Source organism: Rhinolophus sinicus, chromosome 1 (genome assembly GCF_057876585.1).
Source record: "Rhinolophus sinicus isolate RSI-liver-muscle chromosome 1, RSI-T2T, whole genome shotgun sequence".
Taxonomy (NCBI): domain Eukaryota; kingdom Metazoa; phylum Chordata; class Mammalia; order Chiroptera; family Rhinolophidae; genus Rhinolophus; species Rhinolophus sinicus.
The window spans coordinates 25,526,007-25,546,344 of record NC_142501.1 but is presented as its reverse complement, the minus strand read 5'-3'; the positions used below and the strand labels follow the sequence as shown (position 1 = coordinate 25,546,344).

At 38.7% G+C, this 20,338-nt stretch overlaps 2 protein-coding genes and 1 non-coding gene across 7 annotated transcripts in view; 1 reads left to right on the top strand and 2 right to left on the bottom strand.

Moving 5' to 3' along the window:
• NCAPD2 (non-SMC condensin I complex subunit D2) overlaps positions 1–12,113 on the bottom strand; it is a 29,103-nt gene extending 16,990 nt beyond the window's left edge. The window contains exons 1-6 of one of the 5 annotated variants that reach the window (XM_019754409.3): positions 11,394–12,113; positions 10,362–10,511; positions 2,063–2,138; positions 1,724–1,782; positions 1,082–1,257; positions 628–770 (exon numbers count right to left, since the gene is read on the bottom strand). In XM_019754409.3, the coding sequence (XP_019609968.3) occupies positions 628–770; positions 1,082–1,257; positions 1,724–1,782; positions 2,063–2,138; positions 10,362–10,488 (581 nt within the window). In that variant the 5' untranslated portion in view covers positions 10,489–10,511; positions 11,394–12,113. Of the gene's footprint in view, positions 1–627; positions 771–1,081; positions 1,258–1,723; positions 1,783–2,062; positions 2,139–10,361; positions 10,512–11,270 lie in introns of those variants that run through there. The other 4 variants (XM_019754408.3, XM_074326147.2, XM_074326146.2 and 1 more) reach the window with 4 other exon arrangements.
• On the bottom strand, positions 1,334–1,660 carry LOC141570312 (small nucleolar RNA U85). Its single transcript, XR_012494316.1, has one exon. It is a non-coding gene; the product is annotated as a small nucleolar RNA U85 (small nucleolar RNA).
• A 60-nt stretch (positions 12,114–12,173) lies between the features above and the next one.
• MRPL51 (mitochondrial ribosomal protein L51) lies at positions 12,174–13,498 on the top strand. Its single transcript, XM_019754414.3, has 3 exons — positions 12,174–12,425; positions 12,501–12,611; positions 13,010–13,498. The coding sequence occupies exons 1-3, from the start codon at positions 12,347–12,349 to the stop codon at positions 13,204–13,206; spliced, it is 387 nt and encodes a 128-aa protein (XP_019609973.1). The 5' UTR covers positions 12,174–12,346; the 3' UTR covers positions 13,207–13,498.
• The last annotated feature ends 6,840 nt before the right edge of the window (positions 13,499–20,338 follow it).

The following is a 20,338-nucleotide window of genomic DNA, read 5'->3' as shown; positions in this document are numbered from 1 at the left end:
TAAGATACAAAATAGTCAGGGGGATATAAAGTACAACATAGGAAATATCATCAATAATATTGTAATAACTATTTATGGTGTCAGGTGGGTACTAGACTTACCGGGGGCATCACATCACAAGTTATATAAATGTCTAACCACTATGCTGTACACCTGGAACTAATATAATGTTGAAGGTCAGCTGTAATTGAACAATTTAAAAATAAAATCACAACCCTCTTCCATCAAACTTCCCATCCCCCTATTTTTGTCCACAATAATAAACCATAAAGCATACTGTATATTTTACTTATTTTAAAAACTGGCTTTTGCTCTATAATATACACTCTACGAGTGCAAAAACTTTTGTTTCCATTCCTTATAATGACGCCAGCCATGCACCTAGGAGAGTCTCAGTAAATGCGGTTTCAAGAATGAATAAATGGGCATTAAAGTTGAGAAATTCACAACAGTTTTTAACATTCATTATCTACTTCCTAATAACTCATTGTTATGAGTGTACGTCTATGTATTAGAGATAGAACTTCATTTCATTAGAGATGAAATGAAGTATTTAAAGGCAGATCTAGCAACAGAGCCTTCATTCCTCATAGCTCAGCATTATCTGTAGTCATTTTAACTGCCTACCTGACAAACTCCTCTTCAATTATTGAGTGGTTCCACAGGTGACGAATATCCAACTGGAGCAGCTGTGTTAAAAGCTGAAGAATTGGTTGCCTCTCCTCTTCCCAGTCAAAGCCATGGGCTGCCCTGGCCCGGGCTTTCTTACCCTAAAAATAGATCATGTATACATTTAGGAAAAAAATAAGAAAAACCAGACAGTCAAGATCTGCTAGTTTGAATGCCTAAGCTATCCAGTATTGAGACAAGGTAGAAGGTAATACAGAAGTATTACAAGTTCCAAAATCTAAAAGAGCTGCTTATCAGGGAAGGATATGTTGTGATACTATTGAGCACTTCCTCATAAACTCTAAATAAGAAAAGAAAGGAGTCTCAGAATCATACGTTGGATTCCTTTCTTTCCCCTAATTCCTCTAATTCTCCAAGCCCCGTATTAAGTGAGCCAGGTACTCCTAGTTACCTTTCCACCAAGGTCGAGGTCCATGAGACTTGTCTGGCTGGTCTCAAAGGATTCCAAGAGGCGTATCAGAGCATAGCAGTTCATTTTGAGGGCGTTTAGGTGGGCGCTTCTATCTGATACATTCAAAGTTGCATTATCCAGGATAGCTGGAAGTTCCTGGGAATGGCGGGACACCACTGCGAGGGGCAGAATCTGGAGTCAGTTTCATTCACTTTCCTCATGCACCCCAGCCTCAAAACACCCAGCACTTGCAGCCATCAGATTACCAAAGATCTGTGTTTCATCTCTCAGTGGCCACAATACAAGCTAAGTCCTTTGGGACCCCTGACCCTGATACCAGGAGTATGTCCTGTCCCTCCTCTCTCACTCCAGTTACCATAATTTCTTCCTGGCAACTGGAAGAATCACCTCTATTAAAAAGAGGCAGTTCAAAAGCAGGAAGAGTTTCTTGTTGGTCTGCCCTTACAGTGAACACACATAACTCTGTATTGACCACCAAGATTACAGACCTTAAGGTCAAAGGCCCCTGGACTTAGCCAAACCAACTGAATCACCACAGCCTTGATATCATCATTTGGCTGATAAAACGTAGTAAACAAACAAACAACACCTTCCATCCCGTACCCCCTGACCCATAAACACCTTTAATCAGGAATTCCAGAGTATCTTCCTTGAGGCCAGGATCTATACTTCGAAAGTGACTATGAGGGAAAGAAAGTGCGGGGGGTGAGATAGGAACCTGCAGAACCAGCCCATTCTAACAGATCAGATCTAACTTGAAGAATCTAGTGGCTAAAAATACATGTGAAATTGCTCAACTGAACAAATATGGGGGCAAGTTGGGGTAAAGGCTCATCAGTGGAGATATCAGCACCCAGAACCATTTATTAGTGAACTATAATTTGGAATTTCAGGACAAACATGCAAAGTTAGGGCAAATCGCCACGAGTTCTTTAAAGTACCAGTGGGTATTTTACTTACTGCAGAATGCTGTAGACAGTATCAAAGTGCTCCAGCATAGCCAGGGGTCCCTGAGCTCGGAAGGCAGCCTGAAATGCTACAAAGATGAAAGAAACTCAGCAATACAGAAGAGAGAGGTCTTTTTGGTAAACTCTATTCATGGCAGAAAATTGAGGTAATTGCTCATATTGGCAGAATCACAAAAGGAATAGTTCATTTCAGTGTAACCTATCATAATAATATCTTACATTTTGTCCTGTTTTACAATTAAAGACTTACTTGAGTTTCACCACATCTCTGAGCTAGACAAAGCAGACAGTATTATGCCGATTTTTATGGGAAAAGAAATGAAATGTCAGAGTAGTTATGTGACTTGTCCAACTTATAAGTGGATACAAGCTCAGGATTTTAAAAAAAAATTTTTTTTTAATTACAAAAGTGGCAAAACCAGTAGTAGGTTCCTGTACTTTTCTCCAGGTAATGTTAACATCTTATATAACATAGTACAAAGATCTAAACCAAATTAACATTAATTAATTCAATGCTATTAACTAATCTACAGACTTTATTTGAATGCTGCCCATTGTTCTATTTACGTCCTTTTCTGGTCCAGGATCCAAGTTAGGATACCACGATGCATTGTCTGTCGTGTCTCCTTAGTCTCCTTTACTCTTTGTCTTTCATGATCTTGACACTTTTGAAGTGTACTAGCCAGTTATTCTGTAGAATGTTTCAGTTTAGGTTTGTCTGATAGTTTCTCATGACTAGACTGAGGCTATGCATTTTTGGCAAATTACAATGGAAGGGACGTTGGGCCCTTCAGATGCATCATACCAAGAAGTACCTGATGTCAATGTCTTATTACTGGTGGTGTTAACTTTGATCACTTGGCAGTGTTTGCCAGATGTCCCCACTGTAAAGTTACTATTTTGCCCCTTGCAATTAATAAGTATCTTACAGGCAGATACTTTGACACTATGCAAACATCCTGTTTCTCACCACATTTGCCCACTAATCTAAGCATCTACTGATTGTTGCCTGCCACAATTATTACTATGGTATTTACTAAATGGTGACTTTTCTATCTCCATCATTCCTTCTACACTTACTAATAGAAATGCCACTATGAGGATGAGCTGTCCTTTTCTCATTTACTTATTCAATTATTTATTTATATCAGAGTGGATTCATGGACATTTCTGTTATTCTATGTCTTAATCCATTCCTATTACTATTTATTTCGTTGCTCAAATTGTCCCAAACTTGACCACTGGGAGCTCCTTCATCTTGGCCTGTGTCCTGACATGCCCCCTTCACTTTGTGTTGTTACTCTGTTGTACCACAAGATGTTCCAGCTCACCTTGTACTTTCCGCAGTCCTGTCCTGGCATCAACATTCTCAACCAACTCCTGGTTCCTTTTATGGGAGAATGGTATGTAGAAAACAAGCTCTAGGTTCTGGTTAGGCTCACTGCTATTGGAGTATCATTGCTTTTAGGACCTCTCAGTAGAGAAAAATAGGATACACACACACACCCCTACCTATTTTTTAATCTCTGTATATATTAAACACACAAATTCATTTATGTTTTTGCTTAATCCTAGTATACACATAAAGCAGTTTCAGACTTGCTAACCTCTATAAAAATAAATTTACTAACTAGCTTATAATTGTGTAAGGTTCTTTTATATGCAGTATATAGGGAAAATAGGCTTTTCAAAATACTTAGGTTAGTTCTTTTCTTCCTTACTCCTTTAGTGTGATTATGTCAATCATTTGTAATACACTTCATTTGTTACTATTTATATTATATTTTGAAAACCCAGCATCTTTTGATTCTCAAACTCGGTGCTCTTTTCATTGTGGTTGTATTGCTTCTAGATAAAAACTTCAGCATAATGGGCAGTAGAGTCTCATTACGTCTTATAACATGCAAGACTGGCAAGGTAGTATGGGAGTTAGATAATTTTTGAACCAAGTTGTATATACCTAGCTCTTTCTGTGAGGGAAAGAATTCTATCAAACTCTTCTTTTCTTCAATACCAGGTTGGTTTGCCTAGATAATAAAGCTTGAACCTTGTACTCCATTACCACTGCTGGTGTTAACTTGACTCATTACAATACTATGTTGTCCAACTACGGCCTGGTTCTCTGTGATTTTTAACAAGCTATTTTATTCCTCCAATTCATACTAACTCCCTAGTGCTATACTCATAGCACGTTCTCTTTCTTTATACTTTTTCTTACCTTTTGCCTCTCTTCCTTTAGATGACTGCTTGCTACTTTACCAAAAAGAATGGGACCCAAAGCATGGCTCCCTCATATTATTCTGCCACCCGATGAACAAATCACTCTGCCAACACCTTCCCATTCTTTGCTTGAGTCTCAAGTAAAAGATGTTCTCTTCTAAAGCTAACTTGTCCCACTGACCCAAAGATTTATCTCCTCTTCCACTTTTGGTTTTATCCTCTCCCAGAGGGGTGGGGGGAAGAGACTGCTCTTACCCTGCCAACATACTCAGGCCTCCCTTCTTTAAAACAAAGAAAAACGCTCAATGCCTTTCATTTGACCTTGCTATCATATCCCTTTTAAATTTTGTCTAATCTCTCTCTCAATTTCCTGAAATCTAGTTTCTGAGATTTACCAATCCAACAATTATTCTCTCAAAGATTACCAATTAACGACACATTACTCCCCTGCTAAATCTGGATTAAATCCAACTGACAGATTACTACATTCATGTAACCACACAATTAAAAATGGCTTGAAAAAACACACAACTATGCCAACTATTGTCACTTTGAACTTATGATTTAGTATTTCCTGGTAAGCCTATTACAAATTCCCAGGCCTATTTTCTTCCAGGCAATTATTTCACACCTTTCCTCTGCTCATCACATCAAGACTTTCTTCCCCAACTCACCCTCAGTTAAAGGCTTCACTACCTATCTCACTGAGACAATAGAATTGGACAGAAGAGAACTTCCGCTGCCCCAAGCTCTACCTGCATCTGTCCTCATAGATTCTGCCTTCTCTTTTGCTACTGTAAATTGTCCATGATCTAATAAAACCACTTCCTCCCTCTGTGCACATCACATACTTTCTTACCTACTAAAGGATATTGCTCCAACAATTGTTTCCCTCCTGCATCATTCCCATTCATCATATACACGTAATACTGCCCATCTTACAAAAAAAAGTCCCCTCTCAACTCTATCTCCCCCTCTAGTTACCATCCCATTTCTCTGCTACTCTGTAAAGCAAAACAACTAGAAAGTTATCTAAACTCACCATCTCTAATCTCTCTCCTCCCATTTTCTCATAAGCCTATTCTATCAGGCTTTTGCGCCCACCAATCCCATGAAACAGCTTTTAACAAGGTTACCAGCAATTGCCACATTGCTAAATCCAATAATTAATTTGCAGTGGATCTCGCCTTTCCTTTTTGAATTGTTCTCTTAATTTAGCTTCCATTTAGCTCCTTCAATCACTTTCTGCCTCAATGACTGGTCCTCAGTTTCTTCTACTGGTTCTTTCTCATCTCTCCAGCCTCTAAAAGTTGAACTATCTCAGGTCTTATGACTTCACATTGCTTTTCTTTTCCATCTACATTTACTCTAATCTCATGGCTTTAAATGCCCTCTACATGATGAGTATTAAATCCCAAATATCTTTAGGTGGGACCTCTCCCCTGAATTCCACAATCATATAACCAACAGTCTAAAACCGGCTTCTCTCATATTCTACCCCATTTAGGCAAATGACAATTTCATTGTTCTAGTTGCTCAAGTGAAAAAGCCTGAATCCCAGATTCTTCTTTCTCTAGCCCTATAAATCCAATCCAATCCATCAATAATCCTGTTGGTTCTATTTTCAAAACGTATTCAGAATCTAACCTTTTATTGTATTAGCCTTAGTCTCCCTGCTTCTTCCTTTGCCCCTTACAGTCTCTGTTCAACAGAGTAGTGATTCTTTTCAAAGGTTAAACCATGTCTCTCCTACGCTCAAAACCCAATGGCTTTCAGACTCACTCAAATTGAAGCGAAAGTTTTTACCATGACCTACAAGACTCTAGATCAGTGCTTCTCCAACTTAAATGTGCATCTGCATTACCTGGAGATCTTTAAAAAAATTTTTTTTTTTTAAAATTTGAGCCCAACCCTCCTTTTACCAGCTGTGACTTAATCTTTCTGTTTCTTTCTATAAGACAGTGACAAAACCTATCTTGAAGGGATATTGTGAGAATTAAATAAGGTAATATTTACAGTGCCTTATCAAGCAATGTTAATTCTGCCATTTCTCTCCTTTCCCCCTGGTAATTTGAATGGATAAAATAATATTGGTAAAAGTTTCTTTAACTCATTTAAAAAATAGTCTAATAAGTAAGTTTAAAGAAAATAGATATTAAAATACTTCTATTTGGGGGACTCTTAAGGTTTGGAAGTATATTACAAAATGATTTATATTTTACTGTATTATTTTATTTGAACTATATTATATATACAGATTGTTGTTTCCTATTTGTGTGTGTAATATACATATGATACATATAAAATACATACTATATGTAATACTGTTTTGGGGCCAACTGAGATGTTTTTTGGAAAATGGAAGACAATGAAGAAATTTAAAATAAACAGATTTTTATACTTTTCTTGAGCTTTCATACTTAAATGCATATTAATAAAACTGAGTATAATCATTGTTGTTTCATATTAACAGAAAAGCATTATTATTAATATATAAAATGATAAAAGTAATTATGTATTTCCTATGAAAAAATTAATGGACCTCTGTTTATGGGGCTTGATGATTGAGACTGTTCTATAGCAAATTTAATGACTTATTGTTTCTCAGTAAATACTAAACAGTTAAACCCGCTCTCCCCAACTAAAATGGAGACATCCTAGCTCTAAGGAAGTTGAGGACCTGTTTGGTAAAGTACTTGCGCATTTATAATCTTGATATTGGAAGAAAGTCTTTGTAGGCGGTCTTAGGCAGTTGGGCTGCTATAGCAATATACCAGAGATGGGTAGTTTGTAAACAATAGAAATTTCTCACAGTTCTGGAGTCTGCAAAGTCCAAAATCAAGGTTCTGTGTCTGGGTAAAGCCTAATTTCTGGTTCATTGCCAGCCATCTACTTGCTGTGTCCTCACAGGGCAGGAGGCAAAAACAAATTTTCTAATTTCATAGTTCTGGGATGAGACTTCATCCTGCACGTCTAATATACCCCAAAATCTTGATACTAATGCTGCTGGTCTTGAAGACCACACTTTGAGGAACGAGAATCTAAAATAATCTGCACCACTTCCCACCCGAACTTTTTTCCCCTAGCTTACTCCACTCTAACCATATTGGCATTTTCCCACCTTAGGGACTTGGCACTGGCTTTTCTGTCTCTGTCATGCCCTTCCTTGAGAATCTGCATAGGTCACTCCCTCACTTTTATTTATTTTTAAAGATATTTTAAAAAATTAGTTTCAGGTATACAAAACAATGTAATAGACATTTATCATTTAAATCCCTCACACAGTGATAACCCCCCTTCCCCCCATCTACTACCCCTCTGACATCGCACACAGCCATTACATTTCCACTGTCTCTATTCCTAATGCTGTACTCCACTTCCTATAACTATATATAAAAATTGTAGTTGACATTCATTATTGTTCAGCTTCAGCTTCAGGTGTACAGTGCAGTGATCAGGCATTTACATCATACCTGAGGTGGTCTCCCTAATGAGACAAGTGTCCATTGGATCTTTACATTATTGATTACACAAAATCTTTACATTATTGATTACATTCCCCAAATTGACTTTCATATCCCCGTGGCAATTTTGTGGTTACCGATTGTGCTTTCTAATCCCCTCACCTTCCCCCTTATTCCCACCCAACCCCATCTAGCAACCTCAGTTTTTCCTCTGTCTCTGAGACTGTTTCTGATTGGTTCATTCATTCTTTTTAGATTCCACATAAGTGAGATCATATGGTATTTGTTTTTCTCTGTCTGACTTATTTCACTTAGCATAATGTTCTCTAGGTTCATCCGTATTGTTGCAAATGGTAAGATTTCATTCTCCTTATGGCTGCATAATACTCCATTGTATAAATGTACCAGTTTCTTAATCCAGTCGTCTACCAATGGGCATTTCAGTTGTTTCCATGCCTTGGCTATTGTGTATAGTGCTGCAATAAACATAGGGGTGCATAAATTTTTTCGAATTAGAGTTTTGGATTTCTCCGGGTAGATACCTGGGAGTGGAATTGCTGGGTCATAAGGTAGTTCCATTTTCAGATTTTTGAGATGCCTCCATGTTTTCCATAGTGGCTGCACCAATCTGCAATCCCACCAACCGTGCACAAGGGTTGGTTTTTCTTCACATCCTCGCCAGCGCTTGTTGTTTGTTGATTTATTGATGATAGCCATTTTGACTGGGGTGAGGTGGTATCTCATTGTGATTTTTATTTGCATTTCTCTAATGATTAGTGAGGTTGAGCATTTTTTCATATGTTCGCCATCTGTAGGTCCTCTTTAGAAAAATGTCTCTTTATGTCCTCTGCCCAGTTTTTAATTGGGTTGTTTGTTTTGGAGTTGAGTGAGTTTTGTTTTTTTAAGAATAAATTTTGGATATTAACCCCTTATCGGATATATCATTGGCAAATATCTTCTCCCATTCAGTAGGATCCCTTTTTGTTTTATTGATGGTTTCCTTTGCTGTGAAAAAACTTTTTAGTTTGATGTAATCCCACATACTCCCTCACTTTTAAATGACACCTATCAGCAAGCCTTCTCTGATCATCCAACATAAAATGCCAGTCCCTACCCTGGCACACTGTACCTTTTTTATCTTGCTTTATTTTTCTTGTTGGCATTTATAACCATCTGACACACTTCATATTTATTTATTACTTGTTGACAGCCTTGAGAGAACGTTGTCATCTTGTCTGTTTTGTTTACTGTTGTATCACCAGTGCCTGGCACATAGCATATCATCATCAGTACATGTTGAAAATTAAATGATTTGATCTTATATATTTATAGAACTGGTATTTAGGGTTCTAAACACCAAAAGCAATGTAATTATATATAAAAAAGGATTCTTAAAGAGAGTAATCATCCATTTTAAAAAATAATGCATTACAATAACTGAAGAACAGTTTGCTAGTGTGTAGCCATGTGCAATTGGTGATACCCAATATGGAGAGTTTATCTGTGGACACTGTTGGTTGGCCACTCCATTTTCCACTTATTCCTTGTTTACCAAATGGTGATATGTCCAGGTTTAGGAAGGCTCCTAAGAAATAACTGATCAATTGAGCCAATCTGGGTAATTCCATTTCTCTTATTAGTAATTAGTTAGGGAAATAGCACATGATCCAATTTTGGCTAATCTGTTGGGATGCTTCAGGTAAAATTTTTAAAAGAAAAGAAGAAAAAGCACAAAACAGAAAAATCCCCTTTTCTATCTCTGGACATCAGAACAAAGAACTGCCACCTGGCAACCATCATGGGAAGGCCAAGAGGAGATAAAGATGGAGTTATATTCAAGCTGCTGTATTAACCAACTCTTCTTGTTGTAGGAGATAGTAAATGAAGTAGGTTATTATTCCTACCTTTACATATGAGGAAACTGAGACACAGAGAGAATAAGTAACTTGTCCAAGGTCAGAGTGGTACAGCCAGGATTCAAATGTACGCAGCTTGGCTCTAGAGTCTCAATCTCTACTTTGTGTACCTCTCTAAAGCAATCTAACTGATAGAAGACAACCTCTAGTAAGTATAGTGACATTATGGAGTCTTGTTTGATAATGCATAAATTATTCTTGATCATCTACAGGTTTCCATGGATGGAAACGTATATTGCACATATATTGTACAGTGTTACAGCTGTACATACTTGTATATATTGTTTCTCTGATTCCTGCATACTCTTGGAAACAAGAATTCTAGAATCTAAAAGTGTTACTTGAAATAGGTCAGGTAAAGTCCCAGACATTTGGAGAAAGCTCTTCTCCAATAGCTCTTAAATCCACCAGGACTTTATTTTGGCATATGGCAGGAGATAAAGCTCTAAAATAATTTTCCACCATATACACCAAGATTAATTATTGAATACTCGAGATAAGGTGGTCAATGAGTGCACTCTTCCTGTAATGCATCCCATGCAATACTAGGGAGAAAACAACAGGGAATAGGAAAAATATGTTCCTTGCCCTCAAGGCGCTTAGTGATATAGTGGAACAGACAAACAATAGAATTTACATGTCGGATGGTTATTTTGAAGTGCTAGGCACAGTGGCAGTTATGCACTCTTACCTCTAAGTTGTGATGGAAGATTTCTGATGGACAGTACCTCTTGCACAACATACTGATTCACCCCTCCACTTTTCAACAATTCCTCTGGGGCTAAGGGCAGATGGAACTCATAAAGTTGGGGAGACATCCTTCTCCAACTGGCTCACAGGGCTGGAAACCAAACAGCAAGTAGGTCAGGATCTGCATCTAAGGGCTGTCTTTTCTTATGGTTCTACTATCCCCCACTCCCTCCAATACATAATGCTTTTTTTAGTCTTACATCATGCTGATGACATCTTAGGGGATGTGAAATCAACCCTAGACTAGAATCTAATTTTAGTCATGACTCTATCAATTGGTTATGTCACTTAACCCTCCAGGCCACACCTGTACAATGGGACTACTAGTCTCTGATCACAGTTGCTCATTTTCAAAGAGTCAAGGGACATGAAAGTGTTTAAATAATTTTAAAGTGGCATATCAATGCGTTATGTTTGCATTATTTCCGTTTTTATGGGCAAAGCTTTTTAAAATAGAATGTTTCGCCTGAGGCCAGAACAGTGGCCTGGCATGGGCTAGTGGGTTTCCTGGCTCCAGAATGGGAGAGCATTAACATTACCAGTTTATGTGCCAGGTTCTGTTAGACTATTTGAATAGAGCATATCCGATCTAATTTTCCAAATCCCAATCTCCTGGAGTGATAATACAGCCCAATTTACAGCTGAGGAAATTGAGGTTACAAAAGCTTAAGCGATCTGCCCAAATTCTGCTGCGGATATGTCAGACTGTTTCTACCACATCGTACCCCAAGGATATACCCACTAGACCTCCCTGCCTCTCGTACGCTGCCTAGTATTACCCTGTACCCGATTTTCCCAGTCTTTTATTCCCCGCTCTCCATTAACACCACACTGTACCGGAGAACCTCACCTGCCGTTCCTCAGACTTCGGTTGTGGGGCTGAAATGAAGGAAAAAACAGGGCGTGCACAAACAGGGCGTGCACAGTACGCACCAATCAGAGAGGCAGCGCTCAAGAGGGCCGAGAAACCTACCAATCGCGAGCAGGAGAAGGCAAAAACCTGCCGGCGCCGCGCGGGCAAAGCCAAAAACGTGGAGTTCAAATCTAAACGGTCGCAAGGGGACCAATCGCGACACTCTCTGCAGAGACCGGCCAATCACAGCGCAGGAGTCGGAAAGCCCGGCCGCACCGCCTAGGGAGGGGCGGGGCCTAGATTCAGGCTCCGACTCCCCGCGCTCCTGGTCTTGCGGGTGATCACTTCCTTTCAGGGTCTTCCTTTGTCCGCGTCGGTGGGGAGGAGACCCCGGCAGTGCCTGCCCAAGATGCCACTTTTCTAGCTGGGCAGTGGTAGTGTCCCTAGGGTGGTGACCTACTCAGTCAACCCCAGGGCAGGATTTAGGTTTAGGCTTTAATCCAGGTTTCGCCATTTCCTCTGCTTTGTGATATCTAGCAGGTCACTTCACTCTTGAGTCTCGGATTCCCTCCCTTGTAAAATAGGGGTAATAGAAACAGCGACAGCTCAAAATTGCTGTGAGGCACAGAGAAAGGAAGCTCTGGGTTCCACGGTCTGGATATTCAGCTCCCTCACAGTTGAGGGACAGCCAAGGAAACGAAAAAATGAATTTTCCTGAAGCTCAGTTTTGGGACGCCGTAAGCGATGATGACGCGAGCCCCTCAGCTCTTCTGGCGTTTCAAGATTCCGGACCGCAGACCGGAAGCGCCTCGGCGGGGCGGGGCGCGTGCGCGCCCGAGGGTGTGTGTCAAGGCCTCTGTCCCGGAACCCGGAAGGCGGGGCTTGTGGTTGGGGAAGGTGGAGCCTAGGCGGGCCCTTCGCCCAGAGCTGCTTGGGTAAGGCCCAAGATGGCTGCGTTAGGTTAAAAGACGTGTGAGGCCACTACGGACGTTTCCTGTCATCTCCTTGGAGGCCACGTCTGGCCTTCACTCTGTGCTATTGAGGTGTCCTGTTGTAGGGGAGAGACTAGAACAATGGCAGGGAGCCTCGCTGGGGGCGCAGGCAGGCGCCTTTGGGGCTGGGTGCCCCCGGCCTGCAGAAGCTTCTCTCTGGGTAAGTGGTGGACGTAGAAAAACGCCCCGGGGAGAACTGCTTTTCAGATTCAGTCCCTTTCTTCTTCATCTCTAGGTGTTCCTGGATTGTTACACGTAAGACTCACCCTCCCGCCCCCCAAAGTAGTTGATCGTTGGAACGAGAAGAGGGCCATGTTCGGGGTGTATGATAACGTCGGGATCTTGGGTAAGACTCAACTCCATGGTCCATAGTTTAAGAATGGCAATTACGCCGTGACAGCTGTTTTGTTTTTTTTTCCACCTGTGTAGGAATGGTACTGTGCTCAATAGTAAGAACACCTATGTGGCTTGTTTATGTTGTGTTGGGCACTGATCTGAGTGCTGTACATGTATTAACTCGTTTAATCACGATAACCTTTTCACTTTACAGGTGCTGAAACTGAAGCACAGAGAGGTTAAGTAATTTTTCCAAAGCTAATAAATGGCAATGGCGGAATTTGAGTCTCTTGATACTGTAATGTGGCTTGTCTATAGGTACTGTTCAGAAAGGTGCAACTGTGTCCTGAAGGCTTAGCTGGTCGAGGCTTGGTTGTCTGGGCTAATATGTACTCTCACGTTACACAGGGAATTTTGAAAAGCACCCCAAAGAACTAATCAAGGGCCCCAGATGGCTTCGAGGCTGGAAGGGGAATGAATTGCAGCGTTGTATCCGAAAGAAGAAAATGGTTGGAAATCGGATGTTCATTGATGACCTGCACAACCTTAACAAACGCATCAGCTATCTCTACAAACACTTTAACCGACATGGAAAGTACCGGTAGAAGAGAAAGCTAGGAATTGTGGAAGAGGCACATCTATCACCCAGGAGAAGGGAAACAGTACTTTTCCTTATCAGTGAAGGGATTTGTGTGCTCTCCATAATAAAATGGGGCTTCTTTGGAATCTGTTATTGATATACTTTATTTTCCTTTAGATGCTACTTTTACTCATTCATGTAGACTATGCAGTCTGACTCATCCCTAAGTCTTACAGTCTTAGGCTTGGACTTCATCGATTGTCCTTTGCAGTCTAGCCATACTTACGGCCTTTAAAAAAGTAAAATTATTATTGACACTTCTTGTCCTTTGGGTTTCATGTATTGAAAGTGGTAATTTTTAAGTACCCCATAATGCTAAATGTTAAATGTATTTTGAAAAACCCTCCCACATTGGAATGAAACATAACAGAAAAATGGAATTCTGTACTATTCTCATCAAAAATACTGGGTACCTTTTCTGAGCTGAGAACTGTAGGGGGAAAAAAGTGTCGTATATTCTTCCCCGACCACATGCTTTTCTAGTTAGGGATATAAAGTCATAGTCTCACATGTACACTTTAATATGAGACATTAAGTACCATATTAATGGTTTGCATCGGTGGTTCCGAAGCATGACTGATCATCAGAATCATGGTAGTTTAACAATTTCAAAAGCCTGGTTCCTGTCCCCAAAGATCTGTGATCTGTAGAGCTGAGCTGAGTCTTACGCGTCTATATGTGTGTGTTTTAATAATTACAAAATATGTATCCATACATACAATGCAAATTTAAAAATTACAAAGGGTAATCAGATGAAAAGTTTTCTCACAGCCTTTTTTTGTGTGTGTTCTTTCACCAAGGCAAACACTCTTACAAGATTCTTTTTTACTCCTTTGGGACATACACTATGCATGTACAAGTTTACATTAAAGACTATATGTCTATCTCCTTAAAAAAAATTGGATTCCATATACACTGTTCTGTACCTTGCATTTTCACTTAATATAACTTGAATATTATTTTATATCCTCACATTATGTACCATAATGATTTAACCAATTCCATTTTGATAGACATTTAGATTGTTTCTAGGCTTTTGCTTTTTCAAAGTATGACGTCTCTAATTTTAGGTAATTATAATTTTAAAAGCCCTCAGGTAATTTTAACTAGCCATGTTAGGACACCATTGATGTGGACAGTAAGTGACCTAGGTAAAAATGTATTTGGCTTAATTCCAAGAGGCTTCATAGATGATGCTGGATTTCAGTAAGGAGAGAAAAAAGGGGTAGAACATTTTAAGGGGGGAAGAGAAGAGTGACCAGTGGTGCATAATGAGAGAACACAGTTTGTGCTAGAAGTTGGCAAGGTAGGTCTAGCTATAATGAAAACATAGTATGCCACTGTCTGTTTTTCTTTTAATAGTTTATTTGCCTGTGAATCACATTAAATAAGCTTGGCATTACTCAACTGAGAGGAGAAAAATGTTGCTGCAGTTTCTAGAATCATGTACTGACTAGGATTAGATTTAGTGTGCCTCCAGTGCCTAGAATAATGAGGCTCTCAAATATTTGCAGAATGAAATAAGGAAAGTATTTGATGTGTTGCTTTTAAATAAATCTTTTATGTGGGTTAAAAGTGCTATTTGTGTTTCCTGGGAGGGTTTTTAGGTTGAGATGGGTAAGTCTCTGGTATAGACTATTGATTAATGACATGGTCTTTGGAGTCAGACAGGGTTTAAACTCAAGTTTTACCACTCTATTCACGTGGCCCTAGGCAAAGTAGTTAACTTCTATAAGCCTTAGATTTTTTTTTTAGCCTGTCAAGTAGGACTAATACAATACTGTCCTCATAAGGTTGTGTGAGGAACAAATGAAATTATGCATGTATTTAGTATAAAAATATTTAGTAGAGTTTGGCAAGTGTAAATGGTAATGACACTCCTGGAATGTGTGTAGTTGTCAAGGATTAGAAAAACCTGAAGAAATGAATGGAAATGTTTTAAAAATTATTTTAACTTTTTATTTATAAAAGTAGTATTGCAAACTAAAGAAAATGAATTACTTAACAGATACAAGTTGGATTTGAAGGTAGAGGAATTAGGACGATTAGGCCTCTTATCTGATCCAGATCCTTTCAAGTAGATACTTGTTTCAATTATCTATTGTTATATAACTTCACCCTGAAAGTTAGTGACTAAAAACAAAATTTATTAATTCATATTCTCTGGGTTACCTGGGCTCAACAGGCATATTCTCCATTTAGTGTGGGCTGGGGTCAGTCATGTTGCATTCATTCAGATGGGAGCTTGGCTGGAGCTGGAATGTCCAAGACGTGTTTGTTGACATGTTTGGTCCCTCAGTTGGGGTGGCTGAGATTTTTTTTTAACATGGTCTCATTATTTTGTAGTCTAACCCAAACTCCTTTACGTGGAGGCTTGATCCCAAAGTTAAAAATGGAAGTTGCAACGCTTGATAGACATAGGTAAGAAGTTACATGGTGTCATTTGTGCCACATTCTATTGGTCGAAGAAAGTCACAGGCCAGCCCAGATTCAAGGCTATGAGGAAATGCGCTCCGTTTTTGGATCTGAAGCAGCATGCAATTGCAGGGATGTGATGAAGTATCAACAGCCATATTTCAGTCTAACCTCAGTAAGATTTCATGTCTTTGTTGGGACTTTATCGATTAATAAGTACTTGTTAAAGTAAGTGATAAGTGGGTTTTGGAGAAATGGATTAATGGGTATATGTGAATGTATATTATGATCCTGGGTCTTATGGAAATGTATATATGAAAGTGTCAGGGCTCATATGGGAGTGACTTGTCAAATGGATGGCTGGAGAGGAGATGGATATAAGAATGGAGAGATCGGTGTGAAGTGTGTGTGGCTCTGGGATACTTTACATGATTTGGTGAACTGGAGAGAAAAGCAAGTATTTGAGACTGCTAAGTGCAAGGTGTTCTGAAGAATATATGTGCATGTTTTAGTGGAATATGTGATTATTGGTGAAGAAGAAATTGATAGTTCAACGGGCATTTATAGAATGCTTCCTGTTGTGTCCTTTGATTGCAAGGACAAAACACTTGTTTTAGGTGTGAAACACTATGTAATATTTTCATTCAGTAAACACTGAACAATTATGTGCGAGGTTATTTGGAGGGACATAAATCACTAAGTCAGGATTGATTTCTAACCCTCAGTAGCTTTCATTCTACTTAAGAGATATGTATGTAAACAATATGAATTCGAATATGATAATTGCATAGGAAAATCAGTTCTATGAGTTCTTTTTTTGCCGGGGGAGGGGGTCAGAAAAGGTATTTGTTGAAAAGATGACATTTGAACTAAGTCTTGGAAAATTTCGGCTGATGGAAATGGGAAATCAATGTTAAGTATGAACAATAACATCTATAGGCAGGAGTTTTGAAGAACAGGAAATAATTCAGGTGGGTAAGGGGCATGGGGGGGCAGCCTTGTCATGGGGACGTAGACATGTGAGCAAAGGTGGGAGCTACTGACACAGGTCCACAGGACTAAGTTAATGATCATTAACTCATGGGTAGTCTTTCTCTAATAATAGAACATAAGTTTGGATAGGAAAATAGTGCCAAATAACCAGGAGTCCAGCCAGTATGAAGAGTTTAGATTTTGTTACCCTGTAGACCAGAGCTATTCAACCCTAGCTACATTTTAGAAAACTCAGAGCCTTAAAAACAAAACAACAAAACAAAACAAAAAAAACTAAGACCCATCCCAGACCAAGAAACTCAATCTGAGATGGGGTCCCAGGCATATTTTTAAAAGCTCCCCAAGAGATTCTAAATTAGGGTTGGGTACCACTTTTTTGGAAAATGGAAGAAGGCAAGGGAATACTTTTTAAGTTCCCTTTACTTTGATTTGGCTGAGCCTGTGAACTCATATTTTTGCTTTTTAATTTTGCTTTGTTTTGTGTGTCTCTGTGTCTGTCTTCCCCATTAGCTAGGCCTTATCCTCACGGAGGGCAGGGACTGTCTTGCACATATTTGATTACTACAGTAGCCTAATATGTGGTATGTTAGATATCTTTGTATGATGGCCCTTGATAAATATCTGTAGAAGTCATTCATTCAACAGCCATTTATTGAAGGCTACCAATAGGCCTTAGGGATACTAAAAAAATAAAAAATAAAAAGCCCTAACTCCTTCATTTAAAAAGTTCCACCTAGTGTAGGAGGTAGACAAAGAAGCATAATTGTAAAATCCACTGTATCATGGCATTTAAAGTTTGTTAATACCTACATGCATAGGTATGGAGAGTAGGGATGCTTATCTCCTCCTGGGAGAGCAGAATTGGGGTCAGGAAAGGCTTTCTGAAGGAGGCCCATTACTGAGTTGTCTTAAAGGAGGCTCGCAGGCTTTATTAGCAGATGAAACAGAAACAGGTCCAGAGGCGAGAAACAGCATGGTGTGTATGGGAAAGCTATGAATGGTATTGGTGGAGCTAATGTGCAGGGCAAAAGATAAGGCAGGAGATGGAGGCAAGAGTCAGATCATGAAGAAGACTGGAGAACTGCTAAGACTTAGCCTTTAGTGAAATGGTGCAGTCATTTTGGAAAACTGCTGGTTCCTCAAAAAGTTAAACAGAATTACCTTATAACCCAGCAATTCTATTTCTGGGTATATACCCAAGAGAATTGAAAACATGTCCACACAAAAACTTATAAATGAATGTTCATAGCAGCATTATTCATAAACATCAAAAAGAAGAAACGGCCCAAATGTTTATTACTGATAAATGTATAAACAAAATGTACATCCCATACAATGGAATATTATTAAGATATTAATAAAAAAGAATGAGGTACTGATACACACTACAATGTGGAGACTTTGAAAACACTAGTAAATAAAAGAAGCCAGTCATAAAAGGCTCCATGCTGTATGATTCCATTTATATGAAACGTCCAGAATAGGCAAATCTAAAGAGACAGGAAGTAGATTCGTTGTTGCCACGGGCTGGGGTAAGGGGTGAGAAATGGGAGATGACTGCTAACAGGTACACGGTTTCATTTTGAGGTGATGAAAATGTTCTGGAATTAATGGAGACGGTTGCGCAACCTTGTGACTATACTAAAAACCATCTAATTGTATACTAAATGAGCGAATTATATGGTATATAAATTATATCTCAATTTAAAAATGGGGTGGGAGACAATTTGTTTCTACATTAAGCTTTATTTTTTTAAAAATCAGGGTAACGTATGCATATAGTTAATCAAAAAGAAGGGAAAGTTGTATGACAAAAATAGCAGTCCCCTGCTTCACCCCAGTCTACCCTCCAAACTACCTTCAGACTTTCAGAATGAAAGACTTTCACGTCTTTCAACTACAGTTGACCCTTGAACAACACGGGTTAGGGGCACTGACTCACGTGCAGTCAAAAATCCAAGTATAACTTTTGACTCCCCTAAAACTTAGAACTAATAGCCTACTGTTGACCAGAAGCCTTACCAATAACATTAACAGTCAACGCACATATTTTGCAAGTTATATGTATCATATACTGTATTTTTACAATAAAGTAAGCTAGAAAAAAATGTTATTAAGAAAATCATAAGGAAGAGGAAAATACATTTACACTACTGTATGTATTTATTGAAAAAAAAAGCAGCCACTATGGAAGACAATGTGGAGGTTCCTCAAAAAATTACAAATAGAATTACCAAATGACCCAGCAATCCCTCTCCTGGGAATCTACCCAAAAAATCTGAAAACATTTATACATAAGGACAAGTGTGCTCCAATGTTCATTGCAGCTTTACGGTGGCAAAGACATGGAAACAACCAAAATGTCCTTCGATAGATGAATGGATAAAGAAGTTGTGGTATATGTACACAGTGGAATACTATTCGGCGGTAAGAAAAGATGAAATAGGACCATTTGTGACAACATGGATGGATCTTCAAGATTATAATGCTAAGCGAAATAAGTCAGAAAAAGCAGAGAACCATATGATTTCACTGATATGTGATATATAAACCAAAAACAACAAAAGAACAAGACGAACAAATGAAAAACAAAAACTCAGACACAGACAATAGTTTAGTGGTTACCAGAGGGTAATGGGGGAGGGTAGTGGTAGATGAGGGTAAGGGGGATCAAATATATGGTGATGGAAGGAGAACTGACTCTGGATGGTGAACACACAATGTGATTTATAGATGATGTAATACAGAATTGTACACCTGAAATCTATGTAACTACTAACAATTGTCACCCCAATAAACTTGAATTAAAAAAAAACAAGGAAAAAAAACATAAATGGACCTGTGAAGTTCAAACCCATGTTGTTCAAGGGTTAACTGAATTCTGGTATTTATCATCATAATTTGAAATAATATGCTCTGTTGCTCTTCATGATTTATCAGCTTTAGATATCAACTTCCTGTTATGAAAGATGAGGGGTTATCTTTCCATGATTATCTTAGTTGACATAGAAAAGGGAACTAAAAAATTCAATTATTTATGATTAAAAAACAAAAACTAGGAACAGAAGGAAATTTCCTTAATTTGGTAACTACCGTGTTTCCCCAAAAATAAGACCTAGCTGGACCACCAGCTCTAATGCATCTTTTGGAGCAAAAATTAACATAAGACCCGGTCTTATTTTACTATAAGACCCGGTCTTATTTTACTATAAGACGGCGTCTTATATAAGACTGAGTCCTATACGATATGATATAATATAATATAATGTAATATAATATAATAATATAATAATATAATATAAAATACCCGGTCTTATTTTACTATAAGTCCGGGTCTTATATAAGACTGGGTCTTATATTAATTTTTGCTCCAAAAGATGCTTTAGAGCTGATGGTCCGGCTAGGTCTTATTTTCGGGGAAACGGTATATACTAGAGATCAACAAATATTTATGGACACGTACTCCCTTTAAAATCAGCAATAAGACTAGGATGAAGTCCTAGTCAATGTTATAAAAAATTAGTGGTTAAAAAAAAAATTAGTGTTTGCTAAGGGTTAGGGATGGGAGTTGGTGTGGCCATAAATAGCATAAGGGAGATTGTGGTAGTGGTAACACACAAAACACACACACACACACACACATGCATTTAAAACTGGCAAAATCTGAATAAGCTCTGGATTGTACCAAT

Coding starts and splice junctions, on each gene's coding strand:
- MRPL51 (XM_019754414.3), top strand. CDS start 12,347: ATGGCAGGGAGCCTCGCTGGGGGCGCAGGCAGGCGCCTTTGGGGCTGG. Junction 12,426..12,500: donor CTGCAGAAGCTTCTCTCTGG/GTAAGTGGTGGA, acceptor CTTCATCTCTAG/GTGTTCCTGGATTGTTACAC. Junction 12,612..13,009: donor TGATAACGTCGGGATCTTGG/GTAAGACTCAAC, acceptor CACGTTACACAG/GGAATTTTGAAAAGCACCCC.